The sequence below is a fragment of the Protopterus annectens genome, chromosome 5.part0 (assembly GCF_019279795.1).
Source record: "Protopterus annectens isolate FY-2018-M chromosome 5.part0, PAN1.0, whole genome shotgun sequence".
Taxonomy (NCBI): Eukaryota; Metazoa; Chordata; order Ceratodontiformes; family Protopteridae; genus Protopterus; species Protopterus annectens.
Window position 1 is genome coordinate 1,281,029,494 of NC_056735.1, and position 24,598 is coordinate 1,281,054,091.

Consider the following 24,598-nt stretch of genomic DNA (forward strand, 5'->3'; position numbering starts at 1 on the left):
TTTAAGCAGTTGTAAGCGGGTTAGCTGGTTTGTGAGCTCACGCAGGCGCACTGGTGCTTAACCCGTGCACACATGCTTAGCTAAGTGCACAGAAGCGCCTCCCTTACTACTGCTTAAAAGTGCTTACTCACAAGACACCAGCTATTTTCTTTTAAAGAAAAGAAAATGGGGAGATAGGAAAGTGGTGAAAAAGGGGGCACAAAGAGGGTAGGACAGTAGGAAAACAAGCTCGGGTTTTGCAGGAGGGATGTAGGAAAGGCCCAGAGCTGCCCATTTCTTTGTCAGCAACAGCTGTGCATATGTTTGTAATTTGGTGTGAAATTTGAAACCTTCCACCCCTGAGAGAGGTGTGAGGACAACAATAATATTTGTTGTACAGCCAATTGTAATTGCCAGTTTACATGTCCAGCAGACATGTGTGCAAAATGGGCAGCTATGTATGGGGCGTAATTTTTTTGTGGGTACAGAGTGCCCTTTTTTTTTTTCAGGTGAGAGTGGTATGTCAGGTGCAGGAAGTCGGTATAGCTGGGGAGGAGGTAGGGGAGATTAACAGACAAGACAAACAAGATGCATACAGGGGTGGTGTATGACACATGTGGGGGGGGTTACACAATTGACGGGGACGGATATTTGGATATCTCGAGTCCATGAGCCCACAGATGGCAACAGTGGAACTGAGATCCCCACCCATGGGCAGTTGCCACTGTGCCTTCATTGCCCAGGGTGGGGCTGTGCTGGGGGCTGTGTAGGATGGGTAGCAGGCACATCCATGAGTTGTGCCACCCGTGCCTCAAGCTGGCGTAGGGGCCCAAGCACAGCATGCTGGATCTCCCTACGCACCACAGTCCGGACACTACGGAGGGTGAGTGGATGTTCTCCTCTGGCCATGCTTGCAGAGGGTGGATGAGCCCCATCCTCTGCAGCACTTCCACCCGCAGGTGGCACAGGGCCACCGGAGGAGGGTCCAGCCTGGGCACTACTACCAGGTGCACTCGCCAGCTGAGGTGGGAGAGATGGGTCCGCTGGAACCCGCCTTCCCTGTCGTCCTATGTTTTGCATTATTTAATGACAGTTTGGGTTAGTAAAATGCAATACCATTCACAATTAGTTGTAACAGCATGCATTAGTGTTCCCATTAACCAAACACCCATAAATTCAAGCCGTTGAACAGCAAGCATAACACATGCATAATTTGAACAACAATACATGATCCAACAACATGCAGGGTTGAGTGATGGCAACAGGCCATCAGGTTTGGATGTATGAACAGGGCACATGCATCAACGTACATGCAAATATGTATGAACCAACAGGACAATTGTCCAGGGGAGTTAATTGTGAATACACATACCCATTTCACGTGGAATGGATTATTTGTGGTTATAGGGTAGGGTGAAGAAATATTTCATTAACAACTTCAAATACCTATACATATGCTGTACATTTCTACTAGCTGCAGATATATACATACTACAGGTCTGACTACAGTTTCCTATGTGTAAACTTATGCATGTTGGTGATAGGAATGTTACTGCTACATCAATATACATTTCATTTTTATTCATACACATTCATATCTGGCTCTGTTCAGCTACATCATCCTGCTACATTTGCTTTATATGGCTCTAGACAACTGTGGATGTTTGGTATTTCATACAACCATACTATCTGCATATTGCAAACTGAGAACAGCATATCCAGATTCTGGGACACACATTCCAGCTTCAGTACTTTTTTTCTACACATTTTGCTGTTTGGTTGTGCCTGTCACATTCATTTCATTCTGTACTGACTGCAGTATACTTTATTCAGGAGTTATTACTACTTTATTGGTGGATTCATACCTCTTTCTCACACTCTCTCACTTGTTTTATTTTTACAATTCAGGATGGTACTTAATTCTGGGCTTTATTGACATGGTTTACTTAGTTATAACAATCCATTCCAACAGTCTCACTTGTATCATGTTTCAGAATTTAAACGGGGATATATTTCACACGTGTTTTACTCAGCTTGTGTAGCTGTACTTTTCAGCCTGCTGCAGGTTATGTACTATTATATTACAGGTGGAACATCTTTATTTCAGACTTGTTTCATTTTTATTTTTGGATTACAGGCTGCATCACACTTATGTAATCACACAGTACTAGTAGAATCTCTCTTACACTGTTACTTGCACTTTATATTAATAGGTGACTACACTGCACTCTTTTGCAAGCTGTCATACTTTTATTTTTTAACAGTTACAGGGAGAGAATTACTAACCTGCCTGGTGGCAAAACTGCACAAGCCTATCAGCATAGGCTCGAAGATTCGCGGAACGGACACCTGCAGCTGCAATATAAATGAAGTAATATTGGAATACACATCTCCATAATATCAGATAGGTTAACTTTCTACATAAATAATTACATGTAACTTACTCAGTATTGGGGCGTTGGGCATTTGCCGGGCCTCCTGGATCCAACGGTTCAGTTGGTCCTGCTTCCATCTCTTCAGGTCCGCATGGTGGTGATGGACCTGTTCACCAGTCCTTGGTATTCCTGTGGCACTGGTGAGATCATGTGCCAACCGGTCCCATGCCTCAGCCCTATATGCTCCCCACAGGACCTGGCCCTGCATGAGTTGGGCCTCATGATCATGGATGAGGAGCCAAACCATATATTTGGACTCCTCAACACCCCACTTCTGTGCTCGGAAGCAACTACCCTCTCCTACACCTACCATCCTAACTGCAAATCAGTTCCACAATCAGTTATGCTGTGTATTCCCACCTATGGGGCTTATATATGCCATTTTTCCCCGCACTTATCTGTGATTGGCCATTTTGGAAATGTATCAGCTTCACAAAACCTGTTTTGTCATGCTTCTCTTTCCATTCATTCCTATATATATGCTATTACTGCATTTCTAAAAGCAACTGTCATGGCTTAGTGGTTCAGTACTTAGACTATGGTGCATGGTATCATGAGTTCGAGCCTGGCCATTGCTTTTTATATTTTATGACTGTCTACACAGGCTAGGAGGTGTGTCTGTGTAAAGGCAGTTTTGATACAGCTTGCTCAACGTTGCCTGTCGGTTAGCTTATTGGCGCGGTGCACAGCTCCGCGCAAATGGATCAGGCTGGTTTACATGCTGTTTGGCTGTCAGCACGCATATTACACTCAGCTCAGCTATGGGCACACAGTCTCAGTGTGTTAGAACTCTGCTCAACCCCAGGCACTCATTTTACACCTGTTAAATCACTGCTCACCTACGGGCACGCATTTTACACCAGTTAAACCACTGCTCACCTACGGGCACTCATTTTATACCTGTTAAGCACTGCTCACCTACGGGCAGATATACTCAGCTTGTTAGAGTGTAGCTCAGCTATGGGCACTTCTGACATTTGTTCTTTTTTTTTTCACACATTTCTTCATAATACATGGCCCATTTCATTACATTTTACATAAAAATAATTTTATATATGTACATATATGTCAGGGAATTGTTTTGTGCTTATTTCACTAAAAATAAAAATTAATGTTGTGGGAGCTCGAACCATGACTGCCTCCTCTTCAGCTGACGTCTCTACCGCTACGCTATTGCTTCTTGGCTTACTTTGCATATTTAGTTCTTATATGCTTTTCCACTGACTGCTAACTGTGGCTAAGCGACGGGCACGTCCATGCAAACAAGCGCACTCACGGGCAAACATCTTTATAACTTATAAAAAAATATATAACATTTTCATTTTTACATTTTATGTTAATAGTCTGTGGGGGCATGTGTTGTGTTGTGTTTATTGACATTTACACGGACTCTGTCATGGGGGTTTACTTTCAGGACTGTTACTCTTCTGGGGGCATGTCCGTTTGCAGGGCTCGCCCTACAGACACGCCCCCTACTGTCTTACACAGACCGTGTTAGCCTTAGGTGTGAGTCAGCATGCCCTCATGCATATGCATGGCATGCTGACGTCACACCGTTTAACTGCAGCCTCCGTGTAAGCCTTATATCTCTTACACGGAGGCTTCGTGAATCCTGCCCAAAGTATGTCACGAAGTCAACACTTGAGCAGTACAAATAACTAATCCTAAAGAATATTAACATAAAGGTAAAAGACTACCCTTCCCCCACACTTTAAGATTTCCCTTCCAAGGCTGCATAGTTTTTGGGACAAGCATATAACTTACTGCTTCAAACTCTGTATTCACTTGGTACAAAGTTGTGCAAGTTCAGAGTGGGCTTAATCAAGTAGTAGGACTGTGGGTGGAACAGTCCCTACATGGAGTGCAGCAGGACTGGAAAGGTGCATTACTGTTTCTTCTTTGTTTTTGTCAGATTATTATTTCACATTTATTTTTATATCACTTTTCAGCAGCTTGCAGGTGTCATAATTTCATAGGTTCATTGGTTCATAGGTTCATTGGTTCATAGGTAGGTGCTATATAAGCCTAGCCAAAAAGGTACCCTGGCTTTCGCCACCCATGAAAATTATTTTTCTGTGCCCTTGTTGAGCAGAGCCACAGAAGTGATCCCCAGGGTAAATTTTCTATTACCCATCCAATCATCAAGCTTTTTCTTGAAGAGTGCTAATGAGGAGCTTTGTTTGATATAGATAGGTAGTTTGTTCCAGAGTATGGGAAATGTCTGGGACAGGAATCTATCCCTCCAGCATGTTCTGTTTATTGTGGTGACAAGGATTAGGTCCCTAGAGGGTGTAGCTCAGAGGGATTGGGATTTCTTTAAGTGGAGCATGTCCAACATCTCTGGGTATGTTAAGCAGTGATCGCCTCTGAGTAGGCGATATACGATGGAGTAAAGCTGGAGTTTTTTGAGACAGTCTGTGTAGGGCATCTGTTTGAGGCCAGTAATCCTCTTTGCGAGGTATTTCTGCAGCCTTTCCAGTTGTTGTAGAAGTCTTGTGAGGTACATATCAAAAGGGGCATTGTACTGTATAATGGGTCTAATGAATGATGAGTAGAGAGGAACAATTGCCTCTTTTTTCCTGGATGAGAAACCTTTTGTGATGAGGTGTGCCATGTAGAAGGATTTCCTGGCAACTGTGGTGATGTGATTATCAAAGGAGAGACTACTGTCCCCCGTGTCCCAAGGTCTTTTATCACACTTTTGGTGTTAAGTTGACTACCACCTATGTGGTATTCATGGGTACAGAGTTATTACCAAAAGGGATGACGATGCACTTTTTGACATGAGCTTGAGGCCATGGCTTTGACACCAGGCATGTCTCAGTGAGGCCTTTTTGTAGGATGTCCACATTGTTAGAAGTTTCGATTATGGCTCCTAGTTTGTAGTCATGTGCAAACTTCATTAGCGATAGACCTTCTGTGTTAGCTTGTACTTCAAAGAAGTAGATACCAAACAGGAGAAGACCCAGGACTGAACCCTGTGGTACTTCACTTGTCACTGGTCTGAAGTCGGATTTGGAGTCTGCTACTTTCACAGTGTGGTTTCTGTCAGTGAGTCAGTTGGCAACCCATCTTGTGACATTTATGTTTGTTATTTTGTTTTTCAATGCCACGTGAGTCAGGATTATAAAACATCCTTTTATAAGTTTAGTGCAAACCCTGATTACTTCTTTCGGTATGGTGTTAGACAGGAGGAATGCAGTTCATCCACTCTTTGTGGTGATGGCACACTGAGATTTCAGGTTGCATATGATTTCTAATGCAATGTGGTAAGTTGCATAAACAAGTAGAAATGAAAAAAAAATATTGTGCCTATGTATGTTAAAACAGCTTTAGGAGAGTTCAGATTTTACAGTATTTTTGAATAAGCTCACTAAAATTCTTTCTGGGTGGTACCCATGCTGAATGGTTTTACAGATGACCTTCCTGAAGCACTTTTTCAGGATCAGGGATAATTATTTAGCAATGTGGAACAATAGTCTGTCTTTTCCACATGAATACTACTGAACGCTGGCTTGGCTGTTGAGTGGTTACAATAACAGTGGTTACAATGTAACAGTGCACCTTTTTTCTGTCACATTCTGATTAGTCCTCCTCCATCCTGTACTGCTCATCTAAGGACATACTTGTGATGCCCTTTTCTCATGTAACAAACAACAGTAGGGCAACCACATCAATAAACTGAAGGGGACATTATGTAAAAAGCACATCAATGAGCAAGCAGTAAAATCCATTACATCTTTTTCCATTAAATGTACACCAAACAACTGTGTTGCAGAAAATATTTAAAAAAAGTCACATTTGTGTCTGCCTCCAAAGCGAAATATGCAAAAAAAAAAAAAAGGTAGCTCAAAAAGTAGCTCATATAAGTACTTTCTCTACATTTCACTGTGTAGTGATATGGTTTTACTATCACCATGAGGCTGTAAATAAGAGTACACAGAGGAAACTGTTAGCATTTCGTAAAGTGTGAAATTACCCCCGCCCCCGGTACTGAAACCTGAGCCATCACACTAAAACTGTCTGAATGTAAACAATAGGATCACCTGACCTACCAGCTTAATCAAAACAATGAGAGCTGCAGGGAATCTTGACATTCTTCTAGGAGGTATAACAATCACAATCACATGCTCTTCATGATATAATATCTTGGCCTAGCATACTGATTTATTTTAACATGCCTGCTGATTCATAATTCTAATAACAGAGTAACTCTTCTACTCTTTCAAGCAATAGTTAGGTCACAGAATGAATACTATGTACACAACCAGAGGTCTTTTTGAGAGAGAGAAACATTACGCTGATGAAAGTCTTTTATAAAGGAGCCACCGAAAAGATTTATGTAACGAAGGGAAAAAGACGATGAGAGAGAGTTCCACAAATTAGTGAGTCAACAGTGTACTCACCATTGTGCTGTGGGTGGGTTTATAGTGGGAGTGGTAGTATGAAAAGCATTTACTCATGACAGGACATGATGTGAATAGGAGTACAGTATACTCTTACCTGTGTATGTGCGTGGTACAACAAAGGGGACAGGATCGTATAATAACTAAATGTAAGTGGCTCAGCTATGACTGCAAGAGGGATGGGCTATCCTAGCAGTGTTTCTGACTGCAATTATATCATTTTGAAAATAAAACTAATGCTGCACATCCTGTAAGCAGCCATCAAATGTATTTTCACCACCAGACTTTATTTGCATTTGAGAAAGTTTAGCAGCATATTATAGTTTTGCTGGGGTTTCAAAATGAATATTTGTCATAACTAAATTATTGTTTGCTTATGATTTTAAGATTTTCATTGAACCACCAATTAAGACAACTCAGCAGACTAGTTATACAAAATAGCTTTCACAGTGAAACATTTTATGTCTATTCTTGATATTAACATTAAAGGTACAAAACACATTGTAATGTTTCCAGTAAATGACTGCAACTAAAAGTGTATGGAAAATGCCCTCAGCAATGCACTGTAACACTGTATAGATTTTGACTAGCATACATGAATATTTTGTTGTGACATTAAAAAAGGAACACAGTTCTCCAGAAGATTTCCTGATGCACTGGTGTTTATTTGGACGTGCTGGTGTCTCTTGTGAATTCACTTTTAATATGTTACATTTATAACATGACAACAATTAAATTTTGCACTTCCTACTCAATATTCATTAAATTGATATATCTTCCAACTTTGCTAGACTTATATCCTTGAACTTTAAAAGCCACAGATGTCTAAATGGACACCAATCACTTGGATGCATGTCATAATGAAGAAAAAAAAAAACACTGAAATCAAAGGCACCTGATCATGAAACTCCCAAGCATGACTTGAGTCTACTAAATATAAACGTATAACAAACACTCTAAGGACACTTAAGTTATATTGCACCTCCCATACTACACCCCCTCCGCAGACTTAATTTAATATGCTAACTATGATTTTACAGTCATGAGAAAACAATAAAAAGGCATGCAAGACTGAAAAATATAAATACAACACTGTCACTAACTAACCTCCTTAGTCAAAATCATTGTCAATTTATTAAAGATCCATCAAAAATAAAAAGTTCAGCTTGTGGTTAGTGGAACAATATAACTGACAGCAGACATAAAAACATTGGTCAAATTATATGTTCCCACTATTCAAGCAGAAGATGCACTATGTAAGAATAACATAAACCACTGTACTGGGAGTTGTATCCCCTTTGTATAAACTTTGGCCTAAGTTTTAACTTCCTTTAACTACAAAAAGTCCAGTCTTATGAACATATGTGAAATCTTTCTATAGTACCAAAGAAAATGTGATTGTTTGCTCTATGTTAAATAAACCCAAGTCAAAAAATAACATTAATAGTCCCTGTAGTGTATGACAGATATTGTAAAACAACAGCACAACTATAATGTATGCTATATTAGTAACAGACACAATAAAATTTATTTACATTACCTGAAATAACATCTTTCAGATGTAACTGTTCTGATGTTGAGTTTCCTGTCAGATGTACTATTTGACAGGTTATAGAAGAACTAATATTAGCCTTTGTGACTGCAAACTTAATGATGCTTGTTATTTTAAAGGTTCCTCCTGTTGTTTCAGAAATATTGTTTTCTGGTAATTCTTTAATCTGCTTCCCATCTTTGGCCCATTGAATTCTAATATTTTTAGGGTAGAAACGCAGTGAAGTGCAATTTAACATCACTGCATTCTCTTTCTTGGTGTATGAAATCACCGGAGTAGAAGGAATGGCTGAAAGATAAAAAAAAAAACAATGTAAAATAAGCTGATGATTGTAACATAGATAAAATATTAATGCAGGTATGGTTGTAGCAGATGAATGTTACATGTGCTATATAGTTCCTACAAAAGTTAAAAATAAAAATGTAAAATTCCAAACTTTTTCTTCAATAAAACAATTCTCTATAAGTGCTTTCATTAAAAATTTTCTATGGTCTGCTAAACTTATAAGGATAACTATCTTAAATACAATTAACCAACTCTCTTGTCTTGCAATATTACAATAGCAACCAGTCAGTAGCCAAACATAGACAATATTTCAGATTATTCTGTTTAAAAAGAGGATATAAATGTAAAGTTTCATTCAGGCCAGGAAAAAAATAGTGATTTTGGAAACCCAGCTATGTTCCTTTTATATTCTATCACTATTTATTTCAATGGCAGGTTAATACAAAACAAAGACATGAAAACATTTGAAACCTTGACACACTATAGGATGTTTAAAGAAAGCATTGCATTCTTTCTTGGATCTGATGGCATGCAACTGCACATAAATCATCCATTTCCATCTTCTGTTTTTCAACATATAATGCAGATCACAGTACAAATATAAACAGAAAAACTGTTGCAGTCAGGAAAATGAAAATAAATAAATAAATAAATAAAATGTATCTTCTTTCATGGTACATAAAGAAAAAATATTTCTGAAACATAATTACTGTATTAGCAGTTTCTACAGAAAGCAGTAGCTTTCTTTCATGACTGCACATGTTTGAATGTTTCACCCAAGAATATTTTTAATATTAAGGGATATTTTATAAATAATAATTAGAGAAGCAGCTAATATAGACTTTTGATATCTATTGGCGATTAAGATTCTTCGGTCATTAGAAGTAATATTTTAATAACCCAAGCGCCTTTAATATATATATCTATATATATATATATATATATATATATATATATATATATATATATATATATCTATATATATCAGCTAACTCTAAAAACCTAGAAAAATTCTTTGAAATGTTTGCACCTTTGGCGATGACATGAATCTGCTGCTGTCTACATTTCAGGGCTTCCTGAAAAAGGCTTATCACCCAGTGCTTTTGTATAACCTTTTTAGGAAAGCATACTTATTTTTTAATTTACAAAAGCATAATATTTAGTTGTACAGACTAATACTTTATCAGACTGTGTAATGAAAAATAGATACATACTGTAAATTTTCAAATGTACATATTCTTTTTTTATGTCTTTAACTTTCAAAACAATTCCAACAAAGTCAGCACATACTATCAAATAAGAATCACACTGTCTTTAAGCTAAAAATCAAGATGCATGAAAACCAGAAAGTTCGTAGGAGAAAGGCTATTTATTCTTCAGTTGAAAGGAAATGCAAAATGCAGTCAGGCTATAGCAAAGCATGTAATAGGCATTATCAGAGGAATTAATAATACAAAGAAATGAAATGATAAACCACAGCAGACACCAACATATTATATAAAGCATGTGTGGAAAACACACAACAAATCCAATCACAAAAAATGCAAGGAGAAAAATATTACACAAAACATGTGATTCAGAAAGGTGGAATAAAGAGAAGACCCTGATGATCAACTGAGTCAGAATTGAAGTGAAGGAATTGATAATACTGGAAGCCCAACAGACATAAGCAGTCCTAAAAGGATGAAACCAAGCACAATCCTGATGCAGAAGTGTTCAAGAAAAAGAGTTACTCCAGATCTAACTGGCCTAGAAAGATTTGTAAATAGAGACCAAAGTAGGGCCATATTGCTTGCCATGCTTTTTCTTTAAATAACTTTCGGCTCATCTTACCCAACCAATTTACCTTGTTGGACAAACAGAAGATTTCTATTAGTGAGGTGTGACTTTTACTGCTGCTATGAAAACAAGAAGCTGAAAGACATTAGACTCGACAATTTATCAATGCATGTAACACATATTATTTTTACTTTTTTTTCCTGAAAGTTCAAAGCATTAACAGGAAATTATTTAACAAGAGTCACATCAAGTAAATTCATTATGTTATAATTCACCATAAACAATCTGAAAAGGAAATAATAAAGTTAATGAATTAAGATGACAGAGAACTGGAACTATTTAACAAGTTAAAATATTACAAATTAAATGAAAATAAGTGAACATATATACTGGACAATGGACCTTAAAATGTAGTAGTTTCCCCTCAAAAGCAAAAAAGTTCCTATGTTGGGTGTCAGTTTACTTGCAGATCAAATTAACAACAACAGTAATCCTATGCCTCTCATAGTGATTTTGATAACTTGTGTAAATTTTAGGCACTAAAATATTTAGTCAAAATTATTCACATTTACAGTGGTAGAGAATAATGTTCAATTGCTATGTTGCTATGAGATGGTTTCTCAAAGCTTTGAAAAGTACTTGAATACAAGCAGGTGTTCCTGTAGTGCACCTCATATTCAGGAATGGAAAGAAATAATAAGCATATAAGTTTAGAGTATATGCACCTTATCTTCTGATAAAGTGGACTGAACTGGACAAAAGTCAGCATAAACAAGACATTTTAGATGTTGAGACAAGGATTGTAGTTCATGGTGATGTGCTTGAAGCAGGAATTCAAAACATTCTGCCTGACATTTCATCTTATGAGCAATATATCACTGTTGTTAAAATGATCAGAGAATTAAATTGTTTAGTTTTGGAAGCAGACTGGGACAATTTTAAAGATAATATTACAGTTTTGTACATGTTAACAATCTTATATATAGGAAGAGACTATTGAGTCTCATGCTATAAATGGCAAACCCATAATTTATTTCCAGTATCAGCATATTTTTGAATGTCACCACCTATAAAAGAATATTTTCAAATTCAGAAAGACACCTGAATTCATAACAATTTCTGAAGGCTTAAATGACCAATCTGCAATTATGTTGAGCCATTCTAATTATAAATGAATAATGTATTGAGTTAAAGTGTCACAATGGGAACAGGTGGTCCAGAAACAGAATCATATGAATGTATTCAAGAGGCTAGAAATATGAAAAGCAACTCTCATCAAACAACAAACATAAAGTATAAGTACTTTAACATTTTTAAGTACATATTTTCTTCTAGTGATATCAAATTTTTGAACAAACAAAGATTTTTTTTATTTCCACAGAATAAATTAACAGAATTAATGGGCACATTAAATTCCTCTAGAAATGTTACTAGCTGACACAATCTAAAGTTTTGTTTTCTCCAATTCGAAGCTTATGACTGTTTACAAAAATCTAACACCTTTACTTCTTAGGTTCATAGGTTCATAGGTAGGTACTACTAGGCTATCGGCCCTAGGGCCCATACAAGCCTAGCCAAAAAATATACCCTGGCTTTCACCACCTAAGAAAATTATTTTCCTGTGCACCTGTCGAGCAGAGCCACAGAAGTGATCCCCGGAGTGAATTTCCCATTTCCCATCCAATCATCAAGATTTTTCTTGAAGAGTGCTAATGAGGAGCTCTGTTTGACATAGGTAGTCTGTTCCAAAGTATGGGAAGTCTCTGGGACAGGAATCTATCTCTCCATCATCTTCTGTTTATTGTGGTGACAAGGTTTAGGTCCCTAGAGTGTGTAGCTTGGAGGGATTTGGATTTCTTTAAGTGGAGCATGTCCAACAGCCCTGGGTTTGACATAGCTTTGCATGTTAGGCAGAGATCGCCCCTGAGTAGGCGATATGTGATGGAGTAAAGCTGTAGTTTTTTTAGATGGTCTGCATAGGGCATCTGTTTGAGGCCAGTAATCCTCTTTGTGAGGTATTTCTGGGATCTTTCCAGTTGTTGTAGATGTCTTGTGAGGTACATACCAAAAGGGGTGTTGTACTCTATAATGGGTCTAATGAGTGATGAGTAGAGGGGAACAATGACCTCTTTTTTTCTGGATGAGAATCCTTTTGTGATGAGATGAGCCATGTAGAAGGATTTCCTGACCACTGTGGCGATGTAATTATCAAAGGAGAGACTACTGTCCACCTGTGTCCCAAGGTCTCTTATCACATTTTTGGCATTAAGTAGACTACCAGCTATGTGGTAGTTCATGGGTACAGAGTTTTTACCAAAGGGGATGACAATACACTTTTTGGCATTGAGCTTCAGGCCATGGCTTTGACACCAGGTATCTGTCTCACTGAGTCCCATTTGTAGTTTGTCCACATCGTTAGGAGTTTCGATTATGGCTCCTAGTTTGCAGTCATCTGCAAACTTTGTTAGCCAAAGACCTTCTGTGTTGGCCTGCACTTCAGAGAAGTAGATACCAAACAGGAGAGGACCCAGGACTGAACCCTGTGGTACTCCACTTGTCACTGGTCTGATGTCGGATTTGGAATCCGCTACTTTCACAGTGTGGGTTCTGTCCATGAGCCAGTTGGCAACCCATCTTGTGACATAGGGATTTATACCTAGTTTAGTGAGCTTATCTATAATTCCAGAGTGGGGGATGGTGTCAAAAGCCTTGGTGAGATCTAGATAAGCTGTGTGAACCATTTTACCCTCATCTATGGCTTTGGTGACTGCTTCAAAGAAGTGAATCAGGTTTAGGAGACATGATCTGCCTTTTTCAAATCCAAACTGGGTAGGGTCCAGAGTTTGGAGATTACCAATGTCTTTGTTTATGAGTTCCACGATGATGCGTTCCATGGCCTTGCAGACCAGGCTCGTCAGGCTAATGGGGCAGTAGTTCCCGGGGTCCATCATGGCTCCCCCTTTGTGGAGTGGGATAACCGTCGAGGTGCGCCATTCAGTGGGAGAAAGCCTGAGGTGAGGCTATGATTGAACATGGTACTCAGGTAGGGTGCCAGTTCATTCTGTAGTTCATGTAGAACACAGCCTGGGATATTGTCAGGTCCCATGGATGCTGTGTTCTTGGCTTTGGAGAGTGTGTTTTTTACCTGTGCAGCAGTGACTTCTCCAGCTTTTATGCTTGTGTAAGTTTGTATGTATTTGAATTACACAAAGTTTTTGAGTCAAAATATAAAATACCTTTATGAAATTTTAGTAAAAGTGAACAATTAGCATATATATCTCTAGAAAGTGTATATTCTGAGAATTTCACAAGCCAGTAAATGTCTTAGTTTTTATTATGAATCATGAATTGCCTTCTTCTTTCAAGTTTTTGTTATTATGATATATAACTATTTTTATTCAGTTTGCTGAAGTCATTTATTTAAGGTGGGCAATAGATAACAGCTTACATGATTTGCTGTATTCAGTATTTATTACATTGTCATTTGATTATTTTTATACAGATCAGCATGTTACAGCAGCTTTTTTCTGGTCTCCCAAAACTGCATAATGCTTTTTTATATCTGCCTTTCAAGTTGATAGTTTCAGGTAAAGGCTCAGTTACAAAACCAGTGTCCATCTTTCTGGAATCAGCATTAAAAATGTAGGGCATAATTCCCATTCATTTATTTTGGACCCAAGTATTTTTGTTTTTTTATTAACATATGGTTACATATATTACGGTTGACACAGAAGCCTAGTAGATGGACACACCCACTTCAGGTGTAGAGGAATTCAGAGCAGATTTAAGATTCCTTTTTCTATTTCTTGTAAAAACAGGCACAGCAGGAAACCATAAAAGCCGGCAAAAAATGAATACTGTCACACCAATATGGAATAAAATAAAGAAAAAACCTTTAATGTGAGCGCTTTCGGCAAGCACATTAACTTGCCTTCTTCAGACAAACAGTTATAAAACAGTTTTGGTTCTCTTTATATACTATTCAGCTGAGTAAATTGATGAGTCAGCCTACTTAACAAGCAGGAAAATTTTAAAGTAGCCTCGCCACACAACATAAAATAAACCATAAGTTGCTATATAAATCTTATTCTCATAAAGGAATATATGTCAGACACCAATAAATATTATAAACACATAACAATGTTTCAACAAAATTACCAAATTATTAACTAAAAACTATAAACTTAAACAATGTATAAATATATATATATATATATATATATATATATATATATGAGTATAAAAATATGGTAAGTGAAACCATAAATAAAAATTAACATAAACAGTAAATCCAAAAATCTATCTAAATGAACCAGAAATGTATATGCCTGTGTAAACCCTTTAATGTCATCGTTTAAGGGCCAAATATCTCAACATACATTTGATAGAAAGGCTCTCATCCAAACCCGGAAAGACTTGTGCTCTAGTCTTAATCTGCCATATAAGCTCATCAATTTCCAAAAGAACTTGCCATGGTCCTCCTCTAATATCAATGCTCCTATGTTGTAAAACTGCAAATTTGAAAGCATGATCAGGATAGTCTAAAATGTGTTTGGCCAGTGCATTGTTAGAGTCATTCCTACTTATAGCATAACAATGTTCATAAATACGTTGTTTTAGTTTCCTTTCCGTTTTGCCAATGTAGAATGCATCGCATGAAATGCACAAAGACACATATATAACACCTTTAGACTCATAATTATATCTATAATTCATTTTGTGCATCTTGTTATTGATGAAAATTTGCTTGGTCACAAAAATATGTTTACAGTATGAACATGAGCCACATTTAAACATTCCTTTAGTTCTATGTGTACTGTCTCTTTTCCTCTCTAAGAGCGATTTTAAATTCTGGCCTCGCCTATAAGTTATTTTAGGCCTAACCCCTAGTGCTTTAGATAACTTTTCATCACCTTTAATTATATTCCAGTTCTTATTAAGAACTTCTCTAATAGCCGAGTGGTCAAGTGAATATGTACAAAGAAAACTAACTTGATGGACTATAAACTCATCAGACATGTTAGTTGACTGCTCACCAAGAAACTCTTCATGGTAACTCAAATTTTTAATAGAGGTGCAAACTCGATCAGATAGCAATGGTGTAAAATGCCCCATACTCCTTTTGTTTATGATTTCATTTTTAATATTTGAAACTAGGGTAGAAGGATATCCTCTATTCAGAAACATTTTTTCAAGCAAGTCACATTCATGGTTGAAATCGGTTTCATCAGAAACCATACGGGCAGCTCTAACCATCTGCCCCTTAACTACTGCCTTCTTTTGATGGTAAGGGTGACTGCTAGAAAAATGTAAAAAGGTATTTGAGTAAGTTGGTTTACAATATATCAAACTCTTATACCTATGGTTATAATCATCCCTAGTGAGCTGTATGTCGAGGTAATTGATCGTTTTTTCCCCTATAGTGTAAGTAAATTCCAAAAAGTTGGTAGTCTGAGTGATGTTATTAATGAAAGAAGGAATAAGAGAAAGATCACCTTTCCAAATACAGAACATGTCATCCTGGTATCTGGTATACCAGGATACATGATTCTGAAAAAATGAATCTTTAAACAAAAAATTTTGTTCCCAGAATGCCATAATGGCATTCGAAAAACTACTGCCACAGGGGGAACCCATAGCTACCCCTGACTTCTGTAAGAAAAATTGGCCTTCAAAAACCATAAAGTTGTTACTCAGGACAATTTCTAAAAGTGTCTCAACTAAATTAATGGTATCACCATTTACTTTTTTCATAATTAAGAATTCCCTAGTCAATTCAATACCTAACTGCTAGGGAATAACCGTATATAAATCTTTGATGTCAGTTGTTAAAAAATGAGCATTAGGCTGAAACTCAAGGTTATTAATATGGCTAAGAAACCCCCACGAATCCTCACAGATTTGTGTTTCGCTGCCAATATGTGGTTTTAAGACACTATCAATATATTTGGCACACCCGTATGTAACTGATCCCCGACCGTCAACTATTGGTCTAAATGGGGGATCAATTAAAGTTTTATGAATTTTGGGGGTGCCAAATAATGCTGGTGTTTTAGGGGCTAACATTATAAGGTAATGGCATAGGTCAATGTCAATAAGGGCCTCCAAAAATAGATCCTCCAGGACCCCTTTAACCTTTCTATGTGCCCCATTAACCTCATTTAATGTTACCTGTGTATATGTGGCAGTATTGAGGTGTTTGACCATACTATCAACATACATATCATGTTGCATAAACACAAGGCCACCACCTTTATCGGGCTTCATGACCCTAATATTACAACCGTTCAGCAAATTTAAGTAATCAAATTCACAATTACTAATGTTGTTACTCATATTTTTAAAATGCTGACAATTTTTGATAGCCCAAAAATCTATCTCACACATTTTTTCAAAAACACTCAAGTCTGGATGAATAAGTGGGTTAAATACACTAGAAACCCTTAAAGAACTGACCATACTAGTGCTGCTACCCATAAGCAGATTGAGGTTAAGTTTACGGACAAATAACTTAAGGTCTATAATAGTTTTAGCAATGTCCATGTGTCTCCCGGGGACATAGGTTAGGCCCCTAGATAGAAAATCGACAATTTCTTGATCCACATCCAAGGAGGTGTAATTATATATGTTAAAGTCACCATCTGAGCTTGTGTAAACATGTGGTCCACAAGCTAGTTCTTGAGTGTAAACTATCGTCTCCTCGTTCTCCTTTTGTTCCTCTGGAATGCTGTGTTCTTGGCTTTGGAGAGTGTGTTTTTACCTGTGTAGCAGTGACTTCTCCAGCTTTTATGCTTGTGTAAGTTTGTATGTATTTGAATTACACAAAGTTTTTGAGTCAAAATATAAAATACCTTTATGAAATTTTAGTAAAAGTGAACAATTAGCATATATATCTCTAGAAAGTGTATATTCTGAGAATTTCACAAGCCAGTAAATGTCTTAGTTTTTATTATGAATCATGAATTGCCTTCTTCTTTCAAGTTTTTGTTATTATGATATATAACTATTTTTATTCAGTTTGCTGAAGTCATTTATTTAAGGTTGGCAATAGATAACAGCTTACATGATTTGCTGTATTCAGTATTTATTACATTGTTATTCGATTATTTTTATACAGATCAGCATGTTACAGCAGCTTTCTTCTGGTCTCCCAAAACTGCATAATGCTTTTTTATATCTGCCTTTCAAGTTGATAGTTTCAGGTAAAGACTCAGTTACAAAACCAGTGTCCATCTTTCTGGAATCAGCATTAAAAATGTAGGGCATAATTCCCATTCATTTATTTTGGACCCAAATATTTTTGTTTTTTTATTAACATATGGTTACATATATTAAGGTTGACACAGAAGCCTAGTAGATGGACACACCCACTTCAGGTGTAGAGGAATTCAGAGCAGATTTAATATTCCTTTTTCTATTTCTTCTAGAAAAATCAATATACTATGCAGAATGCTGTTGACTCAGGACAATCCTTAAGGGTGCGCTTAGGCCAGCTGAGGATGAACAAAAGAAACAAAATCAATAAATCAAGTTGAAGATCATAAAAATAAAATGATCTTCAGCTTTTCAGACCATACTGTTTGTAAACTGATGAAAAGAGTTACAGTTTAGGAAAGCTATTTGCTACAGTTTTGTTTCTGAAAACTGTAGTGAGCAGATGTGCTAAACTGTAGCAAAGACCCCCTTGATATAGTTCATAAAATGCACTGAATGTCTTTGGTTTGTGTGAGTGGTGGTCATGGGTGTATAAATCATTTTACCTTACTGGGAGTACTATTAAAGGGAAAGATCAGTTGTTATCTAGCCCATACACTAAAGTTTCAACTGTGCCCCTTAGCTGCTTGACCTCAGTGTAGCTGCCCATTAACCCACTCTTGTAATGCTCTGATGTTATGTTCTTTGGTATAATTAGACTTGTATAATGATTTTTTATTTGAAGAAAGATGATCTCAATATTTGAAAGGAACAGCTACAGAACCTACCATGAAGTCTCGTTATTTCATTTTTTTTTATTTTTCTCCTTGCAAAGAAGAATACATAGTTCAAAGCCCATTTTTCTGTATATTTATGCCTCTTTCACTTCACTCACAATATTTTTATTTTATGCATCAATTCCAGTCTGCATTTGTCTGAATTAATTAAACTTATTGATTTACTTTCACATTTTAGAGTTTGTTTAAATTATGACACTAATAAAATTATTATTTTTGTGTGACTATTGCTAATGATTTGATTCATAAATAGCAAAAGGAAACATAACGATAATAATAATTATCTGAAATGTAATAGTATATATTTTTTTCATGAAAAGTATGTTGAAACCTTCGTTTGTTCGCATTTCAAGGCTTATCACAACTGATGATGAATTTCTTGTTAAACCTGTAGCATTAAAGCAAGATACAAATTGAAGATCTGGATCCACCACCATGGTTTATAAACACTTAAAAAGCTTTAATAAGAAAGTATAAAATAAAATATAGTGCAATGTCCCTTTTTCATACGATAAGCACTTTCAACTAAGTGGATAATTAATTTGCAGGCGGAACGATTACCAGGCTTAAATGTTATAGTTCCACTTAAACCAATCTTGAAAGCCAGAAGACCCAAGATAGGCCAATAAAAAGGTGTGTCTATTTGATGAATCCTCAGAAAGTGAAGGCAATATTAGTATTATACCTTTAAGAAGGCAGGACTTCTCTTGTTAAACAAGTAATTTGATAGCTTTAAATAGGAATTAAGTCCCTAGTTTCTCCACAATCTGATGAAGATATTTCGAAAGCGCTTATCATATGAAAAAGGGACGTTGCACTATATTTTATTTTATACTTTCTTATTAAAGCTTTCTAAGTGTTTATAAACTGTGGTGGTGGATCCAGATCTTCAATTTGTATCTTGGTTTTATTTGTTTGTGATCCACTTTTGGTAGCGAGGAGGGTATTTTTCTTCCTTTTGTAGCATTAAAGCAGACTTTTACCTTAAAAGTAAAAGTGTTTTTGCAAAAGCAGTATCATTAAGTCCAAAAATTATAAGCAACATTAGAAATATGAGGAATTCAATGAAACCTTTAAAATCTACAGATTTAGCATTTAATTTGATATATAGAATGGGCACCAATTAAAAAAGTATTACAACTGGAAAAACACTTAAAGGATGATGCAGATATCAAAGGCCGCATTACTTGTTTTGCCAAATGTGCTATTAAAAAAATTCCAAATATTAAAATATTCTTAAGGGAAAATGGACCTAAAAATGTTTTGCCAGAAAAATAGGTAACTTCTTTTAGGACAGTGTATGGTGTAAGTATATTTCAGAAAAAAAAATCTTTCTTTATGCACTCTATTTCACTTTTTAAATTGCAACTCTTCTTTTTGTTTACAGTTCTATTTGTGATATATTTCCTTGCATTTTATACTATTTAGACCCTGACATAAAGGATATATAAACATTTATATGCAGCCAGACTCGAGAAGAAACAAAGTACCCATCCTGCAGTTTAACACAGTTTTAAATGTTTTCAGTTTTCCTTCATTTTAAAAGTAGTTTATAAGAACATATGTTGAAATATGGTTACTACATTTTAGAATTTCAGATAGCTGATTATTTTTAATGACTATATTTTCCAGCTATGACTCGAACCTTATATTTAATGCCACTTTTGAAACAAAGGAACATGACATAGCCTTTGCCTTTTGGTTCATAGGTCAGAACTAGGCTAACTGCCTGTGATATCCTGGATAAATAAGGGAGACCACACGGTTCATGGAGTTGTAAGGCCTTTTCTTTATTAAGCCTTCAGGTGCACACCCATGCTACATCTCACAACTTCTGCAAGTCATACTCTACACCAGAAGCAACAAGTTACCAGAGAATACAGAACCAACAGTACATGTTGCATTCCCCACAGCGCCCCCACAGTACAATAACAACATTACCAGCCCGGATACTACATTCCTCCCCTTTTTAAGCTATGACATACGTCATCTTACATACGAAGAACAAGAAGAGCAATGATTACTATACAATCGAGCTATATTGTACTGTTAATCTATGCATGCACTTTTAACACTGATAGTCCTTCAAGTAACTAGGTTTAACCAGCACACGCTTAGAACGGCGCAATGGTATCACCCTCGGTGACTCTGGTGTCGCAGTTACCACCTCTGGTACCAGTGTGTCCATCCCTGGAACAGTTGGATCCTCGGGAACCTCTCCTTCCGAATTCCGGTGGTCTCCCTCACACTCCATCTGAAATCCTATGAACTATGAACTCCACGATTGGCGATCCTCCTGCCCCTCCTGCTTGCCTATGCCCCAAATTAACGGGGTTAGCACTTCCATGACTTCCCTCTTCGGTCGCTCCTCAGAATTTGGTCCACATGTCTCAAATCTCCATTCAACCTCACTTGGTATGACACTGGACCTGTGTTCTAGACAATGAACCCTGGAATCCATTTAGGACCATAACTGAAATTTCGCGTCATCACTGCATCTCCCTCCAGAAAACTCCGATCATGATGTTCTTTTTGCTTCCACTGGTTCCCCTCTACCTTAGCTCGGATGTTTGGATACACCAAGTCCAATATTGACCTTAATCTCCGTCCTTGCAACATCTCGGCAGGTGACAAACCCGTGGTAGTTTGTGGTGTAATACGGTAGTTGAATAACACTCTTGATACTTTTGCTGCTATACTTCCTTCTCCAGCCTTTTTCATCATTGCTTTAAAGGTCTGAACAGCCCTTTCAGCACAACCATTTGAAGCTGCATGGTATGGCGCTGAAGTGACATGTACGATGCCATTCTTTTTCAGAAAACTCTTGAACTCTTCACTCGTAAAACATGAAGCATTATCTGACACAATAGTCTCTGGCAACCCTTGGTTACTGAAACTCTTCCTTAAGCATTCAATAGTAATGGTAGAAGTGGGTGTTTTGACTGGATAGGCATCCATCCATTTAGAATGAGCATCCATGATTATCAGAAACATGGCTCCCATAAATGGTCCTGCATAATCTATATGAAGTCTCTGCCAAGGTCGGCTCGGCCACTCCCATGGATGTAATGGTGCCCCCATCGGTAAGTTACGATGCTCTTGACAGGTATTACACTCTTTCACAGCGACTTCAATGTCGTGGTCCAACTTGGGCCACCAGAAATAACTTCGTGCTAAGGCCTTCATTCGGGTAATGCCCACATGACCTTGATGCAATTGCTGTAAAAGTACACGTCTTCCTGGAGGCGGAATTATCACTCGTGCCCCCCACAACACGCATCCAGCTTGCACACTCAACTCTGTTTTTCTCACCTCATAAGGCCTAAAATCTGCATCAGTTTGTTGAAATGGCCAGCCTTGTTGGACCCACTGAAACACTTTAACTAGTATCGGATCTTTTCTTGTCCAGACACTCAGTTCCTTTGCAGACACCAACGTGATGTCCTCCATCATCAAAACTCGGTCCTCCGTTTCCTCTTCCTTGAGATGCCCTGGTATTGGCAGACGGCTCAACGCGTTCGCATTGCTATGGTGTATCCCTGGCTTATACACAATCTCGTATTCATAAGCTCGCAAGGTTACAGCCCATCTCTGAATTCGTGGAGAAACCATCTGTGGTACTGCTTTCATCTCGTTAAGCAGTGACAACAAAGGCTTATGATCGGTACAAATGGTAACCTTTCTGCCATAGAGGTATTTGTGGAACCTCTTAATTCCAAACATTACAGCCAACCCTTCTTTGTCTAGCTGAGAATAGTTTGACTCTGCTGGTGTTAAAGTTCGTGACATGAACCCAATAGGTCTCTCTTGTCCATCTGGCATCCGGTGTGCCAACACAGCTCCTAACCCATAAGGTGAGGCATCACATGACAGAATTAAGTCCTTGTGACTATCGTAATGCACCAAAACCTCTGAAGACTGCATTAGTTCCTTTGACTGCTCAAACGCTCTGGCCTGCTCCTCTTGCCACGACCATCGTGTCTCCTTCCTTAATAACTTATGTAAAGGAGCTAACAGCGTTGACAAATTTGGCAGGAACCTGTTATAATAGTTGAGTAAGCCTAAGTAGGCTTTCAGTTCTGTAACATTTGTTGGTGCAGGTGCCTCTTTGATAGCTTTTACCTTGTTTGGCAGGGGGTGTAGGCCCGATGCGTCCACTTTGTACCCCAAAAACTCTGCTTCCTGTTCCATGAAAGCACATTTACTCCGCTTCACTCTCAGACCTGCCTCTCAGCGTCTCTAGATGCTCTCGATTGTTCCTACCCGTCAACAGGATGTCGTCTAAATACACAGCCACCTTCGGAATTCCTGCCACCAGTCCCTCCATTATTCTCTGAAAAATAGCTGGACTAGAGGAAACACCAAAAGGTAAACGATTGACTTGGAACAAACCTTTGTGTGTGTTCAGGGTAACATATGACTTTGACCCTTCTTCCAGAATCACTTGTTGATATGCCTGACTGAGGTCCAGCTTACTGAACTTTTCACCTCCCGTCAGCTTTTCAAACACATCCTCCACCTTGGGTAATGGATACTGCTCCAGCTTCGAAACTTGGTTCACTGTTAACTTGTAGTCACCACATATACGTACAGTACCATCTGGCTTTAATACTGGAACAATGGGTGCCACCCATTCCGAAAACTTTACTGGTTCAATTATACCTTGCTTAGTGAGTCGCTCCAACTCAAATTCAACTTTCTTTTGTAATGGTCGGGGTTTGTAAAATCTTGGCGTTGCGTTTCCATTAACATGTATCTTTGCTGGTGGGCCCCTCCAGGTACCCAGTTCCTCTTTGAACACTTCTTCATTGTTCCCCAGCACATCTTGCAAGGTTAGGCCCTGCTGGTCTACTTTATGTAGCTGTAGACAACCCATGTCCAACTCTTTTAACCACGCTCGGCCTAACAGGTTTGGTCCGTTACCTGCTACCACCATGACTGGCAACTGCTTGACTTTGTCTTTATGTTTGACAGTTACTTTTGCCATTCCCAACGTAGGAACTATTTCCCCTGTATACGTTTTCAAAGTCACTGCACAGTCCTGCAACTTCTGAGTTTTTCTTGGCCATAACTTCCCATACTCAGCCTTTGCCAAAACAGTCACACTACACCCCGTATCCACTTCAAACTGTACCATTTTACCATTTAAGTCCAACTGGGTTGTAATAGGATCAACTCTTTCCCACCTTGCTTCTTTCATGCTCAACATGGTAAACACTTCCTCTGTTTCCCGGGTTTTTTGATCTGCACCTTCACGCATGTGGTGTGCATACTGCCCTTTTAGTTTTCGGCTTACCTTTCTGTCCATGACACTGCTTTTTTCCTCCCCCTTTCGTGGCTGTACCTTAGAGGGTATGGACCGGCACATTTTCTTTACATGGCCCTTCTTTCCGCAAGCATGACATTTTTCGTTTAAAAAACGACAGTTCCGTGACAAATGGTCACCACCACACCTGTAACAAGCATACTGACCAGATTTCCCTTGTGATTTGTGCTCCATGGCCACTTTATGCACTGGCAGTGGGTTAGCACTCCTGCTCCCCACCCCTTCAATGCTTCTCGGTTGTAAATCACGAATGTCTTTATTTGCTGTCTCAATGGCCTGTGCCAACTTCAAGGCCTTTGCAAACGACAACTCAGGCTCCGCCAACAATCTGCGTTGAATGCGGTCATCTGCAATGCCACATACGAGCCTATCTCGTAGCATTTCGGTCAGTCTGTCCCCATAATCACAATGTTGCGCCAGTTCCCTAAGCACTGCCACATCTTACCGTTTCATTGGCCATCCTAGTCCTCGAATTTAACTTGAACCTCTGGACTATTGCACTCGGCTTCGGGTTATAATGGGACTGAAGTAAGCTTGTCAACTCCGTAAACGACTTATCCCCCGGTTTATCAGGACTCAATAAGTTCCTCATCAGACTGTACGTCTTGCTGCCCACCGAGCTCAGCAGTATGGCTCGCTTTCGGCCCGCATCCAGTATCTGGTTTGCTTCAAAAAAATGTTCCAACACCTCACAATACTCTTCCCAGGTCTGTGTCTGACAGTCGTATGCCACCAATGACCCCAACATGGAACCAGACATAACTCCGGTAGGCCCAGTGTCTTCGTCGTCCGACATCAACTGCACCCCACCGTTTCACTCTCAGCGGACTCGGAGGCATCCCATC

At 38.3% G+C, this 24,598-nt stretch overlaps 1 protein-coding gene across 1 annotated transcript in view; it reads right to left on the minus strand.

The window, feature by feature from the left end:
- LOC122802352 (signal-regulatory protein gamma-like) overlaps positions 1 to 24,598 on the minus strand; it is a 593,926-nt gene that overhangs the window by 343,812 nt on the left and 225,516 nt on the right. The window contains exon 4 of the mRNA XM_044071988.1: positions 8,361 to 8,660. Within this exon, the coding sequence (XP_043927923.1) occupies positions 8,361 to 8,660 (300 nt within the window). The remainder of the gene's footprint in view (positions 1 to 8,360; positions 8,661 to 24,598) is intronic.